At 43.6% G+C, this 26,088-nt stretch overlaps 2 protein-coding genes across 2 annotated transcripts in view; one reads left to right on the top strand and one right to left on the bottom strand.

Annotated features, from left to right (window-relative positions):
• Positions 1 to 26,088, bottom strand: part of LOC6545293 (protein slit) — a 49,871-nt gene that overhangs the window by 20,889 nt on the left and 2,894 nt on the right. Inside the window, exons 2-3 of the mRNA XM_001972596.3 lie at positions 19,063 to 19,112; positions 6,884 to 6,923 (exon numbers count right to left, since the gene is read on the bottom strand). The gene's annotated coding sequence lies outside the window, so the exon portion shown is untranslated. The remainder of the gene's footprint in view (positions 1 to 6,883; positions 6,924 to 19,062; positions 19,113 to 26,088) is intronic.
• On the top strand, positions 9,191 to 10,922 carry LOC6545292. Its single transcript, XM_001972595.3, has 2 exons — positions 9,191 to 9,936; positions 9,991 to 10,922. Exons 1-2 carry the CDS (start codon positions 9,296 to 9,298, stop codon positions 10,814 to 10,816), a joined length of 1,467 nt encoding a protein of 488 aa, XP_001972631.1. The 5' UTR covers positions 9,191 to 9,295; the 3' UTR covers positions 10,817 to 10,922.

Raw genomic sequence — 26,088 nt, 5'->3', positions numbered from 1 at the left:
ACACTCCCCCTTTTTTAAGGCTTAAATAATGGTTTCATTTTGTTTCCAACCCATAATTCAAAGGCAAACGGCAGAAATCGAAGTTTGGCGTGGCCAAATGCAATGCATCTGGATGGCCAAATGTATCTAACCCAGCAAAGTGCTGTCCAAGGCCGGAGGGAAGTTGTATCTGCTGGTTGCTCGAACTATCTGTATCTGTCGGGTTTGTTCGCTCTTTCGAGTGGCGCTACGTTGACCATTTTTGGGTGGCCCCGCCAACGTTGCGGAGTCGGAGTTTCGAAGTTGGGGGGGACAGACGGTGTCTATAGAATCTATGGCCTGGAAGCTGCCAGCACGCGTTGATGCCGTTGTTGTCGTTGTGCTGCCCATAAAAAGTCAGACGAGTTCCAGTGCGACGCGTTGCCAGTGCAACTCCGGATGGCTTTTTGTGGTGTTCTGCTTCTCCGGCTTGTCAAACGTAGCTGTTAGATACAATTACAGTTAGCTGAAGTAGCTATGCGAACGGCGGCACTCGTTTGATGTCCGCTCGGCCGCCTCCAGGTATGTATCTTCATCTTGATCTTCTCGCATCTCACATCTCCATCTTTGAGTTAGTCATGTGCGGTCGCCAATGTTATCGGATACCAGTCGGACTTTTTGATTTCCATTGTCTGAAGTGCAAAGATTTCTGCTCTGGTCGTAGATCTGCAGCGGCGCCGAGGCATGTGGAATTCGCTACATATCTAAATGGCTGGGAGCCGTGTGAATCATCGGATGCGGTCGTATGGCCACTGGCAACTGGCCATTAAAGTGCGACAAGTGCTCGGGATCGGTGGAAAATTGCATAATTGCCATGTTGGGGATAATTGCCGTCGATGAATCATCCCACGGATTGCCCGGCTCCGAAATCAAAAAGATGTAGATGCAGAAAACTGGTTGCGGATTAATGGGCAGCAATCAAAGGGGAGGTCCACATTTTGGCATAATTGTTGTGTTCAGTGCTCAGTGAAGACATAACGAAAGTTTAGGTTTTATTTTATACTGCCTTGTACAGCATAAAAACTAAAGTGTTTTTCAGCTTTTTCCCGAACTTAGTTTACGTATTTAAGTATCTGTTACTCTGTATCAGTTTCGGCCCCTTACTCTGAATTCCCTATCGATCCATGCCCCTTTGGTTGTTTTCACCTTGATCTACCCAAATCGCTTGGGTAAACATAAACTAAGCCAAAACAAACGCACATCCTTGAAGGTGGATAGCCACCCTCAAAAGCCCTCAGAAAAGCAATTAAAGATTAAAGTCTTGCAGGGGGGGAATAAAAGCAAAGTCACTGCAAATGGATGACCAGCACGTGTTAAGCTTATTAGGAACCCTGATTTCTTTTGCAACATGGAGCTCCATAAGTCCTTCCGCTCCAAACTCTTTGCAGCCGAAAATTCAAGACATAAATCCCGGTCTGAAAACACACAGCTTGGCAGCAGAAATGGCAACAACTAATAACCAATAAAAAGTCTTAAGCCTTCCTGAGCTCATAAATGTTATTTTCAAATACAGATACAACCATGGCACAGCGGTGGTCTGAGGTCAAATGGCAGCCAGTTCGTTCTAGGGCCACAAAATAATCCAACTACGTGTGAGTGTAAGTGCGAGTTGCTCCGTAAAGAAAGCCATTCGAGTTGAAAAGCCCTTTTAATAAGCATTTTTGCCAGACTCGAGGAAAATAAAAATAAAAATAAAAATAGAAATGAAAACTTGCATTCGAGCGAGCGGCAACAAGTGGAAAACGAGGGGCCCAGATGGAGTGTGGCAGGGTTAAGGAGAAGCCACTTCAGCTGATGTTTGAGTGAATGAAGTCGAAAGATGAGCAGCCGAAGCCTCGGCCAATGATTGGCAGCAGAAAGAGTCGGCTATAGCGCTGTGAGAGAGAGGGGAGAACGCCGCAAAACGGGCTGTAAAATAAAGCAACAGTCGGCGGCAACAGTTGTTGCCTCAGAGTTGCGGTCATGTTGCATGTTCAAGATGACAGCCTGGCTGCCAGAAAACGAGGGCTGGCTTAAAAGTTTATGGAGCTGAATTGAAATACTTTTAAAGTAAAATAGCTTGAGTTTGGGAAAACTTTTGTGGTAATTCGAAGGAATACATTTCACCAGGGAAGCACCTTAATTTTGCAGAATGATATTAAGCTTGCACAGTTTCTTGTTACCAACTATTGTGGGCTAATTATATTAAGTTAAGAGAGCAATGTGGAATGGTGTGAAAGATCGATATCCATCACCAGTCGCTCTGTTGCCAGAACTTGCCAAGCCACCCGCTTATCAATTTAACTCACGGCTGGCAGACAGGCAGTCCGAGCTGAGGAGTCAAGCCGCGCCGGCTGGCAAAACGCTGCAATGCAGTTGAACTTTTAATTTGATGAATGATATACATTTGTCTCGAGTGCGAGGCAAGCCCCCCTGCGGCTGCCCCTGATCTCAATGCCCCTTGCGTTAACCCTCTCGCGGGCCACAGAGATTGCCGCAAGTCGGCCGGTAATTGTCGTGGACTGCAGCTGGAGGGGAGGAGGGAGTGCGTCCAGTCCAAAGACCGATAGCCTGGAAATATTTGCACAGACAAGTTGAGACCCCTCTACACACATGCTGCTCTTTTCACTCTGTGTGCTGATCTGGATCTCGACTTGCTTGGGCTATATAATTTTGCTTAGCTGCAATTATGAGATGTGCGGGGCTGATCTTGAGCCAAACGAGCCACAAGAATTGGCCGAGGAGGGTGCTCACATGGGCAGAAACCTGAACTGCACCGGAAGCTTCGTCTTCTCCGCGCGGGTCTTTTGTGAATCAAAAGCAGAGCAGAGCAAACTGGGGAAAAAGTATAACTCGTTCTTACGGTTATCTGTTGGTTTTACAAGTGCCTCGAGTGCTGCAGAAGACGCTCCCCTGCCCCATTCCTCCTCATGCGTCTGGCAGATGCCAACATCCAACATCCACCATCCAGCATCCTTAATTATGACAATCATCTCAGCTTGATGTTCATTTCTTGACTTGGTTTTCTTTGCCGCGGCTGCTGATCTCCGATCCAGATCGCTGGTATCCGCAAGTGTGTGCTGTGTGTTGGTATGGGGTCACTTCTCGATATAATCGACTTGGGAGGGGAAAGGCAAGAAAGGAAAGATCGCAGTAAAAGATCTTTGGCACAGTTTTTGAAAACACTTCGGAATGCCGTGCACTGGGGGTTGATTTGGGTTGCTCGCCAAGGATGGGAACCAAGTGGGGGAGATGGTTCTTTGAGAGGTACAGGGAGCGTGAGAGCTTTTTGCTCTGGGAGTTGGTGTTCCTATGCCGATTCCGGATGACTTGCACGGGTTGGGAATTATAATTATTTCCAGGGAATATTTTATTCCATGGTTATATACCTTATTTTTCGTCAGGCCATGCAATTATCAAAAACGAAATTACTTGAACCGTTTTTAAAAAGATCATCTAACAGTCGAACTTTAAGTGGCTGGCATACCATTATAGTCCCAGTGCTAAAGGTCATTTTGGCTGCCGAAGCCTACTATACCACCCTTTCTCTGACCTCTGACTGGACCAGAATTTTCTAACAGATCACTTTCGTTTGTACACATGAGCCCTCAATTACACAACCAGCTGATTGATTATGCGGCAAGAGCAGCGACAGCTGCGCAATTAAAAGCTCGGCTTTCACCCTAAGGCCAGTTTTCAGTCGTCTCCAGCCGGCCAGCCACTAATTACTTTCACTGGACCAGGGCCCGTCATCAAATCCAACTTGCAAATAAGCCAAGTCAACGGCAGAGACTGAGACAGAGGCGCAGTTACAACTCGGGCACGCAGCCGGACTTTGGTTATCAACGTCATCATCGTCATCATCGTCGCAGGGGGCCAAAAGGTTAATATGGCAATTAGCCAACTTGGCCAAAAGAAAGCCGAATGGGGGAAAAAAGGCAGCTCAGGAAAGTCGAAACTCTCTGACAATTAACAGTGGCATAGCTTTCGTAGATGCGATAACTTTCAAACGCGATTAGGGTCGATGAGCTGCCAACAGAATCCAAATCGACAGGTTCTAACAAATGATGCTGCTCTTCTCGATTCCGTTGTGCTTTTTTCTGCCTGGGCTGAGCCAACGATTGGGCTTTTGAAAGTATCTCAACAGGTTCACGCCTCTATCGAAATCTCAGACACACATTAAATGTAATTTTCGAGCAAAAAATGGGCAGAGGCCACTGAGGCCGAAAGAAAACCTTTCGAGCCCGGTCCACTTGTCAGCGGTACTCGTACAACAGAAATTTCCAACAGTTTTTCAACTGCTTGTGATGGGCATTGGTTTTGATGTGATTACCGCAAGTAAACTATCTCTCGCAGCTGGATGTTTTCCTCTTCAATTTATTGGGGGTACTGGCTGCCGGTTTTTATACCTCTGTGTCGGTCGGTGTCCGTTTTTGTTTTCCCTTTTTTTCCATTTCCCCTGTGTTTTATGATTTCATGAAGATGAATTTCTTTTTTATAAGTGATTTAGCCCCTGCTGTATTGTAGCTCCAATTACCTCGCAGCTCGGTTGATTGATTCCGCCGCAACGAACCGAGTTCAATATCAAGGTAGTTCAGCTCCACCAAGCCCACAAGCTAATCCAAAATGGAGCGCCCTTTGTCACAAGACCCACAATACGTCATCATCGGTTTGCCTTCGATCGCAGCAAGCTTACAAAAAATAACCAAGTGATGCAGATAGAGAACCAATGACAAATCCGATCAACTAGTGGCTTGGTTAGATCTCTTGGGAGCTGTTACACCTGTCGAGGGCTTCTGCTTACATCAATGCCAGCATCCCAATCTCTATCTGCGGCTCATCATCATTATCCGCGGTTGGCATTTGCATACGATTCCCATCGATGCGCATTTCCTTATAGTATATATAGTAGATATAGTATATCATTTCCCCTATCGCCAGCGACAATCTGGTGGGCATAAATCAGGGGCCGCATCGCGGCTTAGATCTGCAGTATATAAATTTAAATTAGCCAGTTCAACTTTTACCTCCGGACTGGCGGGCAGGTGATTTAGCACTTGGAATATGCAAAGAATCGCTTTGCAGGTGTTTCAATGCCAAAACGAGTTTACATGCGACTTGACTTATTTGCCAGCTAATTTCTGGTTATTTATGCGACCGCAGCCGTTGGAAAAAGTCAAACAATAGACGTCTTTTTGCTTTTTAGGGTGGGGCCCGGCCCCAAGTTGGTTTTTGCCGCGTTTGTTTGTTTTTCTGTGAGTCCATTGTTTGGCCGACAACATGACAATTACACGTTAAGAATTTCGGAAAAAACAAATTGCGTTGTCAGCTTTTGGCTGGCAGTAATCAGCATGCCAAATTATGGAATTATTTCCACCTGAAATCGAGCGCCTCAAGGTCGCCGCTATATTTCATTCCACTTAGTCAAGTGCAGGTTTGGATTACGTCTAAGGTGAGCTCAGCCGAAAACAAATGTTGTACAAAGCAAATGAGGAATAATGATTTTTGCTCAGTTAAATATTTGATTATTTTTATGATGATGTCGGGTAATCAGCTTTAATTTTGCAAAATTTGTTTAGATGCTACTAAATTGATTTCTTTGCAAAATTAAGAAATATTTCTTTAAAATCCATCAAGTGAAGCGTATGCAAGTAATTAAAGTTTTATAGCAGGTACTTAAAATATCACTCGTTTTGTTTTCCACTTACACACATTTGTATGGTATGTGTGCTTAATTTGTGGTTGCAATCCATGAGATACTTTTAGGGACTGAGTGGCTTTAAGCCGTAGGACTTCCAGCGACGGAATCCTCTCGACAGACTACAAAGGATACTCCAAAAGTTGTCGTCGGCAGTTTCGGTATTTTGAAAGGAAAACGTTGGATGGGAGGAAAGGCCTGTTTGTTATTTACCGACAACTTTATGGCCACATGTCGACGACAACAACAACGACAAATTGTCATCATAAACAATGTGAGTAAAGCAAAAAAGCCACGAATTTGTTGCTTAAATTTCTGTCTCTCCCGTTGTTGCTTTTCATTTTTTGTTGACGCGCATGTGTGAAAAATAAGCAAGTTTCCCGAGCTGAGCCCCCAAGTAATGTGGGGGGTGTGGTCGTCAACGAATTTTTTCCATTTGGATTTTTCTTCATTTTGTTATTTTTTTGCTTTTTTTTTGCTGTTTTTGTGGGGAAAAGCGCCGCCACGGCGTCTATTTAATGAAGTGCCAGAGCGCCGACGATTTTTGGGGACGTATGCGGCTCTGCATTTTTTTGTGTCCGGCGAGGATAGTGTGAATTTTCACATCAAGTCTGCTGCAGTTTTGGGCTGGCTGGCATTCAGCGATTGCACCAAGTTGAGCCGTGCTGAGCCAAGTTGAGTTATCTGGTGTGCTGAAGGTGCCAACAATCCGGTTGACAGGTGGGTGGAGGCTCAGTGGACTTGAGTGCGGATTGAATGGGGTTAACGATGTGTTTATGTGCGAGCCAAGGCACGTTTAGTGGCTCTTAAGAGTTGGTTTTAGAGCACTCAAACAAATGCTAGGGCCAGTAAAAGGGGCTTATGTCTTAATTATAGGGATAGGTTTTGGTGCACTTTAAAATCTACATTTTCCTACAGTTATTGCCTGCACCAAACATACATTCTTGAGAGTAATAAGTTTGAAAAACCGCACAGCTACTATGAGGTATTGATCGCCTTAGCCAGATATTTCCCAACATTGCCAGATCTTTGCCCGCCAAATAGCCCTTAAATCCCCCGAAAATAGACTAACAGCCCGACACATGTGTGAGATCATGAAGAATTAACCTAAGCCCCGTTTCGAAGCTCTTTAATCCGACATGTAGTATCGCATCGATACAGCCGAAGCCCATTCATCCGAGCACTTACCCGCTAACACATGTGTATCCAATCACTCTGCCGGTATAATCTGTAATGAAGAGCAAACATATAAATTTAATAAGCTGTCACATAAATTTTCCGCTCTCTCATGAGCACTTAAATCTATATACTAGAGCCGGCCCCCAAAAAAATCATTCGAGCTGAACACTAAATTAGATAGAGAGCTACCAAAAAAAATAAATAATTGAGAGCCTAAAAATAGCGGAGAACAGCAGCAAAAAGTGATGCGGGGAAACTCTGAACAAATTAAATCCACTTAAAAACCGTTGCCAATGGCAAAATGAAAATGTTTTGGCATCTGTTTCGATTTAAAGGATTGAGTGGAAATCGAATACGTTCCCAAGAACGCTGACTAAGTGAAAATTAATAGTCGAAAAATGGTTGGAGGACCAGGGGAAAACTTTCACTGGAAACTGTAACAAGAAACTTGAAATGACTTCTTGAACTGTGAACCATGAACATGAAGTTATCGATGGCCCTGAAGTGCCGCGGATTGGAGTGTTTGGATTGTGTGTTGTTCGGCCAGACCCAGCAAACATCATAAATATTTGAAATGTGTCTCCGCAACTGACACGATGATGGTTCCGCCGGGGGATCTTCGCCAGAGCCAGCATGCCACATGGCAGCAACAACATTTTGACACACTTAAGTGTCGGACAGCCCCCATCATCAGCGGATCCCAACCGATCCGATGCGATCCTCAGTCAGCTCGAGGCGAAGATGTGCGACAATAAATTTGGAAATTATGAACATAATTCTTCATTAACGGCGTGCGCGCCTCCGTGTGGCCATTGATAAATTGGAAAATGCGATAGAGCAGAGGCGTCAGTGTCGCTTTTCTTCCCTTCCGAATCCGAATCTGAATCCAAATTCGAAACGAAACGAAAGTGAAATGTGAACTGCCCACATTTGCTTTCGTTTTATGCGTCCAGCTGGTGGGTTGGCGAACGGAGCTCCGGGTTTTGGGCTGGAGCCCAATGGTCCAGTGATAAATTGGCGATATTACGGCAGCAGATTATTCAAATATCTGGCCGTGGGCGTTAACCCACAAAAAGGCATTTGAAGAATGCCAAACCAGGCCAGAGATAGACCCATTGCTGATAGTAGTGCCCGCCCGGCGATTGTTTGGCATTCAAATTGAAATAACGTGATTTTTGTGGTCCACTGGCCGCTGGTCGTTTTTGTTGCAAGGTAGCTGGTTGACACAGATTTTCCGCTCACTGTAGCTATTGTTTTGCGGTTTTGCGCAGATTTCTGGGCTTGACTGAATCGAAACGCACTTTTTTCCCCCCTCCATTATTTAGTGGGCGTTGGCGCGACTTTCTGGCAGTTTAGCTGTTTTTTAGGGCCTAATGCCTGGGGGAATTTAATGGGAATTGACCGCCAGTGGTCGCGGTGGTTTTATTATTATTTTTAAAAATGTTGCATTGGTTGTGCCAAGCCAAAGGCTATTAAAGATACAAATTGTTAAGCCACTTCACTGACTGCGCTTTTTTAGGTAATTAGCTCTTTTAAAAATTCTGCCTGTCAAATGCAAATTGCCATCTAAGAGTGAGAACCTTTACATAGAAAAACTAACCAATTTGAGATGCACGTTCCACTCGCTTGCGACAACTTGCTACAATTTAATTTACAGATTTTGCTGTAATTACTGATCCGGATTTTTCACATATCCCATGCATTTTCCACCGCAATCAATTGACTTTAGTGCGTTTTGCAGCATAGTAATCGCCGTGCTGCCCCACTTTATGGGGCATACCAGAGCGCATTCTCTCTTTTTTTCTGGGGCCCCAGAGACCAGGGACCAGCCGTGAAGTGCAGTCGGGAGTGGGTCTGTGCCACAGCGGTTTCGAAATCATTCCCACCTCATAACCGCCCCACCTCATTCCAATCCGTATCCGCATGCAACGCGTTCGGCTTTCACAGCCCAATTCACTTGCCGCAAAAACCGCAAGGTGCGTTGTTATAGTTGCTCAAAAGCATTCAAAGCGAAAAAAGCATGCACAAAAAACAAAGGAAAAGCAATTACGCAAGCAAGATGGATTGCAACGCGATCTATTTCGCTATCTCTGCAAAAAGGAGGATCGGAAAAAAACGAGCGTTGCAACACAACAATTTATAGCACCACATATACTTTTCGATATATTTTCACTTCTTTTAAAGCTATTAAAGTGGATGCATGTTTTAGTGAAACAAAACTGTTCCATAATCAAAGCCGCTGAAGCAATTATTATTGATTAATGCTCCAGCAATTGATTTAATTTCGGAAATATGCTTCCCTTTGCTTAAGCCATCAACCCTGCCAAAATATTAGTCCTTTTCAAATTCTGATGTTTTAAATCCGTTAGTCCCAGAGAAAGTAAATTTAATTTGTTGAAAATAGGAGAAAAAAGCCATTTCATGTCTGGGCGAAGGTGTGTCATCTGTGGCGAGGAGCCGCCGGCGAAGGATGCGCAGGGCAACGATGCGTATGCGTATCCCAAGACGGAGGAGGAGGCCAGGATCTGGCAGTCCAGCATGGCGGCCAAGAACTGCTGCCTGGAGAGCATCCAGAACCAGTGCTGCGTCTGCGTGGAGCACATTCCCGACTTTGTGAAGCGGGCCAAGAAAATCGGGAAGCAGCTGCGAAATCTGGAGCGCGAAAAGGAGAAGCTCCGCCAGGAAAAGGAGAATAGTGAAGCATGCAAGTGTCCGGATGATGGTCAACCGGGTCCGGAACGTCCATCGGTTAATGTTCTCCTCCTGAACGGTGCTTCGTTGCCCACGTATTGCGGCAAGGGGCAGTCCTGCGTGGACTTGAAGCCACATCCCGCGGAAGAAGGCGATTCCCAATTGAAGATAACCAAGAAGCTAGAGCCCAAGGAATCGGACACGGAGATCTTTGTGCAGGAATCGGAGTTTAAGGACACCGGCCGGAACTTTCCCGACATCGATGGCACCGAGGTCACCGTTCTACGCACTCCCACGCAAGAGGATGAGCAGCTGGAAGAGGACATGCAGGCGCTGCAGGATGCGGAACAGGAGCAGGATCCGAGCGTCAGGTCAGTATAATCGTGGTCTTGGCTTCCATTATCTCCTACCTTCCGTCACCGCAGGCAGCGGCGCCACAACTGCCTCCCAGGCTGCACGGATGTCCTGCTCCTGGGCCGCGGTCACCATCCCTCGGACGAGTGTCCCTGCCAGTGTGAGCAGTGCTCAAAGCCTTCCGGCCTGCCACAGGACGGACCCTGCTGTCAGCCGGAATGCTGCGCGAAATCCCACACGGAGTACTTCACCCAACCGCCGTGCGGCTGCGAGTGTGAGCAGCAGGTGCGGCGTGAGCTCACAAAGGTCATTAAGACGCAGGGTCAACGGATTCGGGAGCTGGAGGAGATGCTCTGCCGGCAGAACAATCTGCGCAACTGTCTGCAGCGAAAGCTGGACGAGCTGTACTGCGAGTTCGGCCGCTTGGACGAGGATGAGGGTGAACGGTCGCGATTATCTTGCCCGGGGAGCCAGCGTGGTGGCCCCGAATGTGCAGGTGTACTGCATCCCATTCCACCACCACCTCCCCCAGAGCCGAGGGCGCAGCTTTCGCCAAAACGTAGACGCACTCATCGTCGGGCAGTGATGGATAAGGCTAATCGCAAGATGGGCTCGATTGAAAGTGAAGTTGAGAGGACAATGTGGGGCGAGGATGTGGAACGGATCCACTGGTTCGCGGAGAAGGCTTCCCGCTCCGAGGAATTCACCCATCGACCAGTGTGGATCAATCTGCCGGAGGAGGAGGAGTTTGATTCGGCAAGCAGGATGGCGATTCGATTCGGCAAGAACAGCACCTACACGGTTACCGAGAAGAAGTCAAACCATTCCAACGTATCCACTCCGCAATCCAACTCCAACTCCAGCTACTCATTGACCACCACCAGTGGCCGCACTTGATGCACCATCCTCTGTATCCACCCGAATCCCATGCCCCATGTAACCCTTTGCCCCTTCGGATCTTCCCGTCCTGTGCAATCATGCAAATACAAATATATACTCTTTTTTCCGGCTCTGTGCAAATGTTTTAACCCAAATATTTTGTAGACATGCAACATTTATGTAGACAGACTGCAAACAATTTGCAGCTGAGTGAGCGACAGGGCACTGAAAAAATACTCTTTTCGATTTGACTGTCAAATTGTTTTGTCTTTTTTTAAACGCGTCCTTTGCATAGTTCATTTAATATCTCTGAAAGCGTGCGAAACTAAAGATGTGAATTTCTTGCAATTAACTGAACGCGATTTCTGGAATACTTGTGCCCTCTTTGCAGCTGGTAAATACATTTTTTGTGAGCTTTTTTTCAGGTGAAATGTAGTATTTCCATCGACTGGGAGGAAGGAGGAATAGAGCGAATAAAACCCACTCTCGAACGCAATGCGAACCACTTGAACACCCCTCGCAGCGACAGCTGCGTGCAAATTGTTGCCATTTTATGGCATTTCAGTGCAAGCGAATGCAGCTGTCCCACCAACCCCCTCCGCCCCCGCAGCACTTTAAGCCACCCCGCTGCAATTTAGGGAGCAATTTTCGCTTACTATTCTAAATGTTCATAAACACATTAAAATGATAATTAAAAGAATTTCGCTCTCTTTTCATTTTTCGCACATCAGCGGCAAAGTTAATGCTGCAGTTTTGCGTCTGCATTATTTATTTATTATGTATGCAAATGCATTTAATTGCATGGCGCAGGCAGAAAGAGACAAAAACGGAGGGAGCGAGAGGCAGATGGGAGAGGAGCTGCAGGCGGGGCAACGTCAAACAATTTGCATATTTTAGCATGTAATGAAATTTGTAATAATTCTGCAATTAATTGCGTACGTGTCCTTGTTTATAGCCCACGTAGCAGTTCGGGATGTTCGGAGTCCAGTTTCATTTTTATTTTCAGCGGGTTGTGTGGGTTTCTGGCTTCTCCCCCCAAGGGCCATGAAAATATAGCGCAACATAGTGTGCCGGCCATTAATGTCCACGTTTTTGGCGTATAAGGTGGTGCAATATGCATTTATATGTACGTAAGCTCGCTTTATTAAGGCGATTGGTATTTTATTTAAATTATATACTTGCTTTTATAGACCATTACAAGGCATTAGCTATTTAAAGCTCTTCTTTTCAATCAATAATTAGTGATACTTTGCAAGTGTTTTACATACCCACAGCCCGCTTGCAGTTGCCAATTATGTTTTCATAAATATTCGAAACTGTTTCATTTGCGAACCTCTCTCGAAACCGCCACGTTTAGGACCCCGACTTTGACCTGCGCTTGAAAAGTGGGAAAACAAAGCAATCGACTGCGAATCCACCCCTGATACTCGCATTTCCCAAAAGTCCTTCATTGGCGGCGGCTGCTTTACAATTTGCGTGTTTACAAGTAAATTTCCAACATGAATATTTATTTATTTTACCATTGCAACGCGGCAAATGGAGTTGTGTGTATTGTGTGCTGTGTGTTGTGCGTTGTGTGTTGCTGTGGCAGTGCATTGTTGTTGCCAGCGGCTGATGTTGATGTTGATGGGTTGTATACCTTTGGCTAGGTGTTCGACATGGTCTTGTTGTTTTAATCCCTGCCCGCCCCCTCTCAAGTGCGCCCACTGAAGCCACCTTAACCCCTTGGTGGATTTCCAATAACAAGCTGCCAGGGTTGCCATTGCCATTGTTGATGCTGGTCATTTTGTTGTTTGTTTTTAATTGTTTTGCATGTTTTCATTTCATTTGCAGTCGTCCCATGTAAAGAGGGATAAAAACGGGGGGAATACGACACCGTCATTATGGCGAGAATAACAACAAATATTTATGCTGATTTTTATGCTACTTGGGCGCTTAAAAGTGTATTTAAATTTCGAAGATGTCAGTTGGGCTGCATTCGATTGGCTGCTATCTGACAGCCATGTACTTTGATTTTCATTTCGATTTGATGTTTTTCAATTATGTTAAGGGTCCTGCCACTTGGCTGATATTTCCAACCCCCGCCAGGCATCATTTGTTGCCCCGATTTTGTTTTTCTCTTAGCTGTTTTTTCGGCAGTTTACGTGTTTGTTTATTCTGCAATTGTCTGGACGGCCAGACAGACAATAGATTTCAAGGATGGTTTCATTTCAGCTGCGTCCATTTGTGTTTCATTTTCATTTCTCCTTTTACGGCTTGCAATAATCATTTGGCGAGCAAAGGAAGCGGAAGCACAAAAGGAAAAAGGAAGCGGGCCAAAAAGGAAAAGTGCCAACAGGAAAGTCTCATAAAATTAGTAGCAATGACTTTAAAACGCCATGTTTTCCAGAACTCCACCCCCATTCGATGTATCCAATAATTGCCTTTTTTCCATGTTCTTTGATGATGATTTTTTCATTAGTTTCGCGCCGTTTGAGGCCGCCAATTAAAATAGAAAGAGACGACGTTCAATATTTGAAAAATTTTCCGACATTTCTACGAGAACTAATAGAAAAAACAGTGTGTACACATGGAAAATTTTTTGCTTTTATTTATATACAAGTATATAAGTATTTGTATAAAAAGCATTCGTATAAAGTGTTCTCTAATAAATCCAAATTTAGTCAAGAGGACATGGGCTTACAAATTCCTAGTTTTTCCAAGAGTGCCGCTTTAATATTCCGCTGGCTAAATACATGTTTTACAGTAAGTATGGGTCTGGCACAAATACTTCCATTTTTACTGTGTACAAATAGACATGCCGTCATGATGATAAATGAGCTGTGGCGTTGGTCGAACAAAAATGCGTGCTAAATGTTATAATTGCCGCCATTCATTGGGGCTACGAGTGGAGGAAAAACGAAGGGAACCAGGCATGTGCAAAACATTTGAAACGCTTTGAATGAGCGGCAATTTCGTTAATTTAAAAGGTTAAACATACTGTTTGAATTGGCGAAACACGAGAGAAGTACCAGCGAACAGCATGGCAAAGCTCTCGAGTGATCCGACTTTAAAATGCTGCCTCGCAAATAATTTAAATTCAGCCATAAATTTCCTCATAATTTGGCAATTTCCAGCGCCCTTCCTATTGAGTTTCCTGCTACGTTTGCACAAGCAAACTCAGCTCTAAGAGAATATAAATGCCATTCTGAGCTTTTCCTCGGCTTTTCTTCATATTTATCCGGCAGTGCGGAATTGCGCAACAAAAACATGCACGCATGTATGGTGTACGGTGTATCGGGGAAAAACACAGCCAAAATAAACCCTTGAGAGGAAAATAGACGGAGACCCTGAAGGATCCGCACACTGAACAATAAGGACAAGGACGACCGATCCGAACGGAACGGAACGGAAATCGAGAGCAGGCAGAATAATAGTCAATAAAATATTTGCACGAACCAAGAATCATTCAAGCGCATCTCGGGACTCCCATTTCAATACAATCCGCCCAGATAGAAACAGAGGGCTTACGACAAAAAAGTGGCCCAGGCATTGAAATAACAAAAAGTTCCTCAAGTGCAGCAGCAGCAGCATCATCGGAAGAAAAAGATGACAGCCAAGGAGAATTTAACAAAAATAAAAGCAAATACAGACAGTCCTGGGAAAAGTGGCAAAAAAGAAAGGCAAAGAAAACAATTTTCAATGTTTTTGCTTCTAGTTGGGGACGCCTTATTCAATGCCAGCGGTGGGCGGCTAAAAGTGAAAAAAAAAAGTAGAAAGCACACTTTGAGCCAAGTTACTTGAGAGTTTCAGTCACAAAAATTTTTACCCATGACTGGACAACAGTGGCGGCAAAAAGTGTTCGACCTTTGCAGCAAAACAAAGCAGGAAATGGCTGCCAGGATATTGACAATGGCGAAGGCGGCTGGGGGCGTGGCCATGGCCGCTGTGCATCCACCGTGAAATGCGACAACCCTGGCCGGCGAACAAAGCGAGATAAAAGAGTTGCCAGCCATTTAAAGCGCATCTTGTTCAGCCATAGAAAAGTTTCAAATTTACTCTACTCCCACTTGTGGCTCCTTTACTTACCACTCACCCCACCCATTTGGCCCCCCCTTAAGCACTTGAGCTACTTAAGGACATTTTAGTTAAATTTTATGTCGATTTCCGCTGGACTCAGATTTCAGTTTGCCAATCTATTGGAATTGCGGTCGAGCATCGAGGGAAAAAAGGTCAAGCCCATTAAATTTATAATGCGCTGGAGAGAGAAACAGAACGCCAGTAAGGACGAAATGGGCGTGGCAGCTGTGTCCCTGGTGTGTCTGTCTCTGTGTGTGTGTGTGTGTGTGTGCGTAGGAGAGAGCCTTAAGTAGGTCAGTTTTGTCTGTCATAAAATGCAATTGGAGCGCATAAAAGTGCCCCGCGAATCGCAAGTGAAATGTCAAGTTGTAAATAAGCAGGACTGTGAAAGGGGGCATTGGGCAAAGGGCGTGGCCGGTTAAGGGATCTGAAGGAGCAGGTCCTGCGAAGGGCGTTGTCGTCAAGTGTCGAAATGACCCAAGAGGTTTCACGTTTGATATCTGCAATCAAGTCAATGGAGATGGGCCCAAAGAAGGTTATTTAAATCGAAGGCTTATAACATGAAAGTAAGGGAATGTGTCATGCTATGTTATCTCGAAGGACCACCAGACAAATATTTAGTTACAAAACTTATATAGTTTAAAGTTATATACGTACAATTCGTACATCTGCAAATTGTATACGTATTCCGCATATTTTTTTTGCTTCAGAGTAGAATTTTCCATCTACAAAAAACCCAAGTGTTTCCCAGAGCCTCGCTGTAAAATCATTTGAATCAGTTATCTGTTCGCTGTCCGCACTATCTGCACTCAAATTCGCCGACACTTTCGGGCCTTTGTTACTATGCAAATGGGCAAACATTTTGGCTTAAAAGCTTTGTTACGACCACCGCCAAATAGCATCGCGTACTTGGTCTAGACGTCTGTTCAGCCACTTCAATTTGGCCCGCAAGCCGAGCGGAGGAGGCCGCTGCCAAAACTGGGGGCGTGGCAGCCCCCTTGAGTTGCGATTACGGCCATGATCCTCATGGCCTGGGCCCCTCCTCTCATAATTGATATTCATATGCAGCGCGGATGCCGTTTGCCTGCATCTCATTAGTGGCAGTCGCTGAATCCCGCATTTATCGTTATGTGTACCTGGCTCTTATAAATAAGCACATAATCAGGCGACAAACGCGGCTGTGGATGCCACGTGCATAAATAAATAAATAATTTGCAACAATTTCCATAACTCGGTCTGACATCTCCACTAGGCAGACCTTCGGCCACATTGCTCCCAAGTGTTATGACTAACTTGGCTCCTTCCAACGGACGCAGCTCCATCTGATGATGATGATGTCAGTTGCCAGCAGCCAGCCATCCAGCAAAAACAGCAGCCCCACCAGTCAATAAACATAAATATCGGGCTGAAGATGCTCGTGGAGCATCGTTAAGTGTTTGGCTTTATGGCCAAAATGGGCGAGAGACTTGGCGGCCCGGCTTGGACTTTAATTAGCGCCTGGCCTGACAATTAAATAATATTTTCGCCAACTCACAGCTCACAGCTCAGAGCTCCCAGCTCCCAGCTCATCCCCACTACCCCCATCTCGTCTGTGGAGCCGCCGACTTGTTAACTCGCTGCCTGACAGTCTGCCAACAAGTTTTAATTACAACCCGAACACAGTGCAAAAATGAACATAAAAAACACTGAAATAAGACGAGTAGGAAACGAGCAAATGATTAAGCCGAGCCTTGAAAATACCCTATTTTAAAATGGAATAAGTGGCCTTGGCACCCAAATCAATTGAAATAATATTCCTATTTTGATTGCCATTTTTAATTGCCTTCTCATGTTGATGTATGCTGCTTGTTTGATGATACAATCAGCTCATGACAAATATATCAAATCAAGTGTAGTTTTCACCACCGAGTTTTAAGCACTTAGCTGCCAAGTTTATAGTATAAACTTTGTTCTATCAAACTTCAGGCTTCACCGAGCTTAATGTGATCGTTAATATTAATAGGAAAAGCAGGCAAATGATAATTACCAGTTTTATATGGTAAACTGAGATTGACATAAATTCTTGAAATATAAACAAAGTGTTTTAAAGCAGTGCTAACTATATGCAAAGTCTACCACGAATATCAGGCCTACCAGCATAGCAAAATTACCCATTTCAGCAAAAAGTGTCCACCGGCCAGTTAGTTTTTGATAGTCGTTGGCTTCTTTTAATGACTCCAACTGGCCTGCAGCAGCATCCAACTTTTTTATGGCTGTATGCAAATATTTTTTCAACACAGTTTATGGTGTGTGATTGTTATCCGGCTCTAGGTTGGTTGGTACGCGGTTTTGCAAAGCTTTTGTACAACTTTTATGGCTCTCTAGCCCTATATACCCATCTGCAGCCCCTTTCTGGCCAACTGGGCGACTGACTGGTGGTCAGTCCATCTTCATTGCTGATGACACATTTGTGATATGTCGCTAATTTGAATTTGAAAATGAATCGAACGGCAAACGGCAGCCCTTTTATTATTTATTTATTTATTAATGTCATCAAAAGAATTTATGACAGTTCAGGCGTTGTTCAATTTTCCGGTTTAGCTTTGATTTTCATTCTCATTTTCTAGTGTTGATTGGGCGCCTGACATATTGACTTGCATTTTGTCAATGGCGTTTTGTCCCATTTGATTCGATTTGATGAAGGTTGTTTCTGTTAGCGCCCATTAAACGAGGGAAACTCGAATCACTTCCAACCTTGCCTACATTGATTTGGGCAAATATTCTATAGCTGAGTAAATTTTTGGTAGTACGTGGTGGGGGAAGGTTAACCAGTGCAAAGACTCAAATTAAATGCAAAATATGAAACAAAATCAGTACCATTGTGCATTGAACAATACAAAAAACAAATATTTTACACCATTAGTATAACATGACTACAGATTACAATTTGTGGATGTAAATATGCTAGTTGCAAATTGCAATTTAAAGGAATCCATTCATAGTAATAATTATAATGTGTTTTAGACGTTTGGGGTTACCTTTTTTAGGGATTAGTTTTAATCCAATCACCTTATACCGATTGCTCCACCCCGGGCAATTATTTCAACCACCTTCTGCTGGTCTCGCCAATTAGTTGGCCAATCCTGAAACCAATACGAAGCTTGGTTTATCAAGTATCTGGCAAACACTCAAGCACTCGATGCAATTTAAGCAAATATATGCAGACACTGCCTCAAAAGAAATGGCCCACACGCCCCTTTCTGTCAGGGGGCGTGGCAGGGAGGTGGTAAGCGATAGCCCAGACAGATACTTTATGCCGTACGTGCCAAACAAAACTCCACAGCCACTGACCCATCCAGTTATTGAAATGCAAAAGCCAGAAAGGAAAATTGCAGTAGCGAAGACAATTTTCCTGGCACGCAAAGCGGGGCGGGAAAACTGGAGGTTGGCGAAAATGCAGACGGGAACATGGATGGACCCATGTGTGTGCATGACTCGGAAGACCCGCGATCGCAGGACTGCACTGCACTGGACGCAAACCTGGACCAGGATTGGATTTCTAATGTGCATTCGTTGTCTGCCGTCAATCCATTAAAAATCGTACCGGCGACAACAAAAACAGCACCAGCAAATGCGGCACGTACGGTTTTATTTCTTGGTCTGGACTCCTCGCTTCTCGGTAGATAACATTTGTATTTAAAAGACACTTTACGGATTGCTTTTGAGCGCCGGTGAACCGGTATGCTGGCCAACTTCTTTGCTGTGCAACCATTTGTAGTTTATCGGAGGCGAATCTTGAAGTACCGCCCGGTACAAGCCGCATGTCAAAATGTCAATTTTTGTTTCGGTTTCTTTTCCCCAGTGCGCTGTGTGGCACGTCCTCTGTGGCCTCTGGTGGCATGCAAAATTGCCACATGTTGCGTAAACTAGTTTCGTGAGTCGTGAGATATATCACCTGAGTCTAGAGTCTAACTGCACTTGCAGAATTTCCACATCTCAAGCATGGATACTTCCACAGCGATCTCAGACTCAGCCATTCGCCTGTCATGTCCCCACTTTTCCACATGTGTTCGCTATGATCGGTGGCCTGAATGGCCAATGGACAACCAGGGTATATGTAGAATATGTGGCTTATCCCCCCGGCGAACGACCAACTTGTTCGACAACAGCCTTGGACTGCTGGGATGCCATTAGATCGCTGGGAATCGGCTTGGAATTGAACTTACCCTTATTTAAGCGGCAGGTGTTTCGGCAAATGTGGCAAGATGTTTGTTACCTGTAAAAACGTAAAAGTGAGAAAATTTAGTAAGATAACTATTAAATGTTAAAGAATATGTGTTATATTTTTATAATGAGAAAGCTGCCTCTGCTTTTGAAAGTCAACCCGGTAAGGTGGGCTTGTATACTTTTTAGCCACAAAAGTTGCGACCGCCTTAGCCCTATTAACTTGGTTTAAATGCCTACCTTTTGCTTTGCCGATTTTTTCCTGAGAATCCCACCCAACTCGAATACTTCCTATACAATATAACATAGAAGACTTTGTTGATTACCCCAGAAGCAAAGGCAAATAAAGTTTATTACCCAATGGCCGTGTGCCGTTTTAGAATTTCTGGCAGTTTTTTCGGCATTAATGCGAAGTTTATTTCTCCTTCGTTTTTGCGGGCATAATTAAGCGCACTTTTAAATATTTCGACCTATGTTGTGTGTGTTTGGCTGAACCATAAAACGAACTGGAGTACCGACTGGGTCGTAAAAGCAAAGACTTTTGGACCCCCCAAGATGGGCTGGGAAACTTTTGCATGAGTTACGAGTCGCGTGTGCCAAAAAAGAAAGTATGATGAGCAGGAAAAAAAAGGTCAACAATTTTATAGCCATTTCCCGCTTAGGTTTCTAGGTGTTAAATAATAAATACGCCCAGGAATCGCTCTCTCCCAGTCGATAAAACCGGGCGTCTCGGAGGCCAAGAATTGCGTGCCCTGACTTACAGTTCAGTTGGCACACACAACTCTCGGTTTTCCATCCTGGCCGATGCATGATGACATTTTAATAGCTAGCCCAATCCTCAAGGATGGAAAAAACGAAAGCAATAAGAGCATTTTCCGTCCGTTTACGAGCACTCATAAAACATTGAAACAATGACGAAAGCACAACACTTTTCCTGTTTGTATTTTCTTCCTGTGCATGTGCAGGGATCCATGCCCAGCGGAACCATAAACAAATTCCCCATTAATTGCTTCATTTTGCTAGCCACCTTATCGACCACAGTCCACAGTTCAGCTTTAAAGACTCATCACAAAAGCAATTAAAGGCCCACCAACAACTGCCGCCACTGGAAAAACCTTTTCTGCCGACTAAACTAATTTAATTAGTTCAGGTTGGGGCTGTAGTAAGCTATTTAGTCCCTGTCTGGGGCTCCTTTCCTTAAATGAAATCAGACTTCAAGCGATACAATGTTTAATATTGCCCTGCACAAAGGGAGCACGCACCGCCAGCTCAAAAGGTGCGCGAAATAAACGTACGAGCACATATACAAAACATTAGATACATTTAATGAATATAATAATATTATATAATGAGCACTCTTTTTATTTATGCAATATTTAAAAATATAGTTAAAATACCTTGAATATTTATGGCTTTTGTAAATTTCGAATGTATTGAAATACTCCGAAACACCTGTATTCGGATTGTATTTTCTATTAATTAATCCTACTTATAATCCTGCAGATACCCGAATAGACTTTTGTCCATGTCGCACACCTTATGCCCCAAGATCCCCTGAGGAAGCTAGGTCTTTCGTACATGTCATTGACTCACGCCCATCGAAAGAGACAGAGAGCGAAAAGGAGAAAGAGAGGGAGAGACCTTCCGGAATGGAACAGAAACATAAAATTTGCGGCAATTTCTAGGGCGTCGTCATCGCCGTTGTCGTCTCGTTTTGTAGGTGACTTTGGCTGTGCGGCATATAAATAAATATTATATTACCCTCAGCGAGCAGGAAACCTTAGACCCGCGACGCAAATGTGAGACACGTTTGCCGCCCCTCGCCCCTTTGTTTGCCTGCTGAGTTGTTAATTAAATATTTACCCTGCTTATTTGCAAAATGAATAACTTTAGCATTTTATTTCACGTGGCGCAATGTGTGTATCTGCATGTATGTAGCTTCTAGGGATTTCCTGCCCGCACTCGTACCTTTTAGCACATTTATGCTTGACTTCGGTGACACTTTAAGTTCGCCTTTGGCTTTAGCTTTAATTGCCTTTATGGCCGAGTGCAAGTACGTGGAGAAAAATATCAGGAATGTTGGCAAAACCTTACAGAGTTACCTACTATTTACTGTAACTATGAAATTAGAACGAAGTGGTTATGGAGTCCCAGGTAAAGTCGCAGTTCAGCTGTTAGTCAGTTTAACTGACTTTCGTTAGTCACTTCGCCAGTTGAGCTCACCCATCCACAAATTACATCATTCGAATTCTCTCACAGCCTTCTATCTGAAAACTAAAGCCAGTCGCATTTGCATTTAGCGTTTCATTTTTCTTCTCACATATTTATTTGTTTGCTTTTTTTAAGCGTTTTGTTACGCTTCACATTTACGTGTTGATTGCTCGTTCCAGCACACAGAGCGAAACTTGTTTTGCAAAATGCCATTCAAATGCTCGCAGCAGTCTGAATCTTGGCCCATCTAATAACTTAATTTCTGTTGTTGTTTCCCAAGGTGAATTGGACGAATCTCAAATATTTCAACAGCTGAAGTTCCGCGCTGAACTCGCCGCTTGCCACAGAGAACTTTGCATAATTGATTAATAATTTTTGGCGGACAGGTGGCGCCCCCCGAGCGACCACGCCCCCTGGTGACCGCTGCCCGCCGCCAATCGTTAAGTATTCAAATGAACTATCCAGACCGCCCTAACCCATTAATTAGCCCGACTTGAGCACACATTAGATAAATGTTGTGAAACTTGATTAAAAGCAAACAGCTGACCTGCAGATAGAAAAAATTTCACTCTCTCGCTTTAAAGGGGTTCCACAATCCAGAGATGGATACAGATAGTTTAAGAAAGGGGGATATATGGAAGAGGGGCGTTACCCTAAACATATTGATTTTACTTAGAGTCGAGTTTTTGCTGATTTGTTGTTCATGCTGTTTGTTTGGCCTGCGCATGTTTGTCTGTTTGTTGATTTTCTGTTTGCTTGACTCGAAAATTATTTGGGTTAAGCCAACAGCAACAAGCAATCAATGCAATAGTCGAATAGTCGAAGCTCGTAGAAAAGACTTCAAATGGAATTGAAGTGCTGATATTTTCCGAAATTGCTTCCTGGCATGAAAGTTTCTTTCATAAAATTATGAAATTCCAAGTTTTGAGGAAGTGCAAAGTTCGAAACTTGAATCAATGACTGTATGCAAATGATGTGCAAAAAAGAGTGCGTGCATTTAATGGACTTAAGTTCCTTTTAAATCTTTCATAAATTAAAAGACTGCCTAAATTATTTCTTTTTACTCTAAGTTGTGCCCATTTCACTGCCTTTTCTTGTTTCAACTTGTGCCGTTTCTAATCTCATTAATTCGTCTTCAAACACCTGACTAATCCAATAAGTTGTTCAACTTTTCAGAACCAACTTTAACGACAGAAACTTGAACACGAAGCAAGTTAATTTGTCGCAGCTAGGGAACTAGCTTATAGGTAAACAACGAACATGTCAACAAAACTTAACAGAAATTAACTGGGTAAACACGAAAAGAAGCGGGAAATACTTGCTTAATTAACTGGCAAAACTTTTGGGAGAAAGGACGCAGAGATGGGGAAAATGTGAGCGTGGGAACCCTTTTATTAAAAGGATAAATTGCGGCAACGTGGCGTATGCGCAATTAACATTTATGGCAATTAATTATACGATTATGCATACGCCGTGTGGCACAACGCCTGGCTCCAACATAATCAGCCGAAGTTTCTGTCTATTCTATTCTGGCTCCTAATGAAGGCATCAAATCCGAAGGCGACAAAATGTTTACCACCGTCATTTTTTGCCCCCACTTTCGGTAAGCTATAATTATGGGTAATCAAACAGTTTTATTTGATGCTCTAACTAATGATCTTTTTGTCTAGGCAGTCAGCAAGGTCGAAACCGTAAACGAGCCATTCAGAGACTTGAGGCTTTAATTAATCGTTGTATCGCCAACAACTCTGATTAGCCGAACGGATCCAAAATACTGCCCCCAGGCGGCTCAATCTCGTTAATTGATATGCAAAATCAAATGGCCACTAAATGGTGCAAAGCAAAGAATTACGCAGAAGTGCCACCCCAGGTGAAGGTTTCACGGGTTAGCCAAGGAATACAGGCCGAAGTTCGATGAACTTACAGACAGGAGTGTCATAATACATTGGCACAACAAAACTGAAATTAATTGAATATTCCAAGTCTGCAGCAGTACAACATTTTGTTTAGCCTTTTATTTGTTTTTATAACACTATATACAGAGCATTATAGGTGAACCAGCTTATGAATATTGCATGCATGTGAAAAAATAGAATTTTCATTATCACCTAAATGTTTCGACTGATGTTCTGCCCACTCTACACGAGTTTAGCCAATTTGTTTTGACATATTTTTGCTCGACTTGGCAGAATGGTTCAAAGCACGGAGCAAAAACACAATGGAAATCTGAGAGACACAGTGCACACAGAGATACAGATAGAAAGCTAAATCATTTCGCTGAGAACATTTTTACAGATTGCGGTTTGGGGCTTTCTTGCTCGCCTTTCTGACATGCTGATAAAGCAAATTTTGGATTCCTCTCGCCCCCGAGAGTATCAATAAAGCCATAAATTTAAAAGAGAACCGCACCAAGCAAATGTAAATACATATAAATTTGTTGTTGTCAGCCCATTTTCATATTTATTTCCCAGCTCTGCCTCACATTTCATGTGACGTTTGCTCTTATTTATGCCCAGTCTTTTTTGTGGGCGTCTCCATTGCGGCCACAACACAATCTATCTATCTACCTCGGCATCCATCTATCTGTTCCTCATATCTGGTGTCTTCCAACTTTAAGATTTTGCATATTTGTCGTGAATGGCTCGCTTCTGCTGTTCGCTTCTGTCCCGCCCGATCTCGATTTTATGGATCATGTTCTGTTTGTCGTCATGCTAGTTTTTCGGACTATTAAATGGTTCCGCGTTGTATTAATGGATTTTGGCTGTTGTGTTTGGCCAAAGCGAGTCAGTATGTACATATTTTTTCAGCAGAGTTTACATTTTGACACTCGGCACAGATGTTTCTGGCGGAACTTGGCCTTTCTGGCCCTGAAATTTTCAGAAACATGTGAGTTTAGTTAATGCGAAATTAGCTGAACGATTATCTCTTGAGCAATGAGTTCATTAATCAGCTTGGAAGCTCATGTCGGGGTGCTAAATTGTACTGTTGGAAAATGTGTTTATTTTACTTTTAATATACATATTTCGGAACTAAAATATAGGCAAATGAGTGTGGACTTTAGTGTCACATTAGTTTATTAATAGAACCTGCGCTGAGCTGCAATGGCACAATTTTGATTTCAAAGTAGAAAATAAAATACCTGAATCATCAGCCAACGCCAGTCAAAGCACTCTTAATCAACGAATTCTTTCTTTATGGGCTTATCCTATCTATAAATTATTTCCACATTATGTGCCCCACTCCAGTGCCCATCGAGAACAGTAAGTAAGCATTGACGTCTTTCCATTCAGCTCCTCCCAGTGAGTTGGCTTTGTTCCCTTCGGCCCGCAACGCCCACGAAAGCCACAAATATTGACCAACATTCAGGGCCCATAAATAAGTAAACAGTCCATTAGTTCCACAACTCCCCAAGCCGCTCCATTTCCATGGCAGCAGCAGCTTGCACAACAGCATGATATGAATGCAGCGAACTACTTTTGTGTGGAAAATCAGAAATCGATGCCAAGTCACACCCTATCGGCGCATAGCTCCAGAACGGTTCTATCTTATCGGGTTGGCGCCTTATCGGCCAAAGGTACACAAAAGATAGCCGGCGTTCCACTCGTTTGCCAAATGACGCATAGAGTATTATTGTGGCAGAGGAAGTGAAACTGGCAAATGGAATACTGATTTTATCGTGTATAACTCTAGACTAGGCCAAATGTGAGCAATTCCGAACTAGGTAAAAACGGGTAGAGTATATTTTGACTTCGACAATTCGAATGGCAAGTACTGGGTCGAAAGTGTCAATGGCACGTTCCACCAGCTGTTGCCATGTTTTCCCACACCTTTCTCCTCGCATTTCCCGCACCTGATCTTGAATATTTTTGCGCATATGGCACCCAAAAGCTGCCAGCCCATTTTTAATTGCCAGTACGTGAGCGAAATTTTGAAAACACAAATCGAAAAAGAACATCCGTTCGCAGAGTCAATTATGCTAATTAAATTTATGATTGAGCCGATAGTTATGGGCAGCCAGATAATGCCCATATAATGGAGCAGGTTCTCTCGCATTTCGATTCGGTTCATTTGCAGTTTGTTGCCGATTTAATTGCAAAGCATATCTCTAGAGATATTTATTTTTAATGGACCTGGCTTGGCCACGGGGCCTGTTATTAAAATAGAAATTACTTTGACTTTGGCTCTGATCGCTCAAGCACACAAAAAATCACTTAATTGCTGATGTAAAATGTTTTGATTTCAGGCCTAATGGTGGTCATTCGGGGGAACTTATTTTCGTACTTGTAATTTGGGGTGATTTTCTGGGGTTATTAGAGTTTCAAGTATTTGCTTGGCATTATAAATGTCAAGGCAGCAAAATCTTGATTCTATATGGACGATAGGGTTGGGAGATGAAATGTGTTTGTGTTTGGTGGTTGAATTGAAAAGTGCAAAATCAACAGGGGTTATAAAGATTTGTGTGGTTTGATTTGCTAAATCTGATAATATTGAATCATCGGGGTTTTAAGTTTTTCATTTCGCTGTGGCAGTTTATACTGGTCTCTGTAAAGTAGTTCCTTTTCCATTCCCCAGCTATAAATCATTAATTAATATTTTCACTCTGCATTTTTCTCCGTCCAAGTATGTTTACCACTACAATTACCTCATCGCACAATATTACCCCATGTTAGCCAACAAAATTTGCGCAATCCTTGCATAACTTTTCCTTGCATAAACGGAAAATTCTGGCCGAACCGCAGTCATCGCAATATGTTTATGTTTATGTCTAACGTGGAAGACACCGTCGGCGTCAATAATTACAGAATCGAAGATATATA

Source organism: Drosophila erecta, unplaced genomic scaffold (assembly GCF_003286155.1).
Source record: "Drosophila erecta strain 14021-0224.00,06,07 unplaced genomic scaffold, DereRS2 tig00000021-arrow-pilon, whole genome shotgun sequence".
Taxonomy (NCBI): Eukaryota; Metazoa; Arthropoda; class Insecta; order Diptera; family Drosophilidae; genus Drosophila; species Drosophila erecta.
Note: the sequence above shows the minus strand (reverse complement) of the source record. Positions and strands in the feature narration are given on the sequence as shown.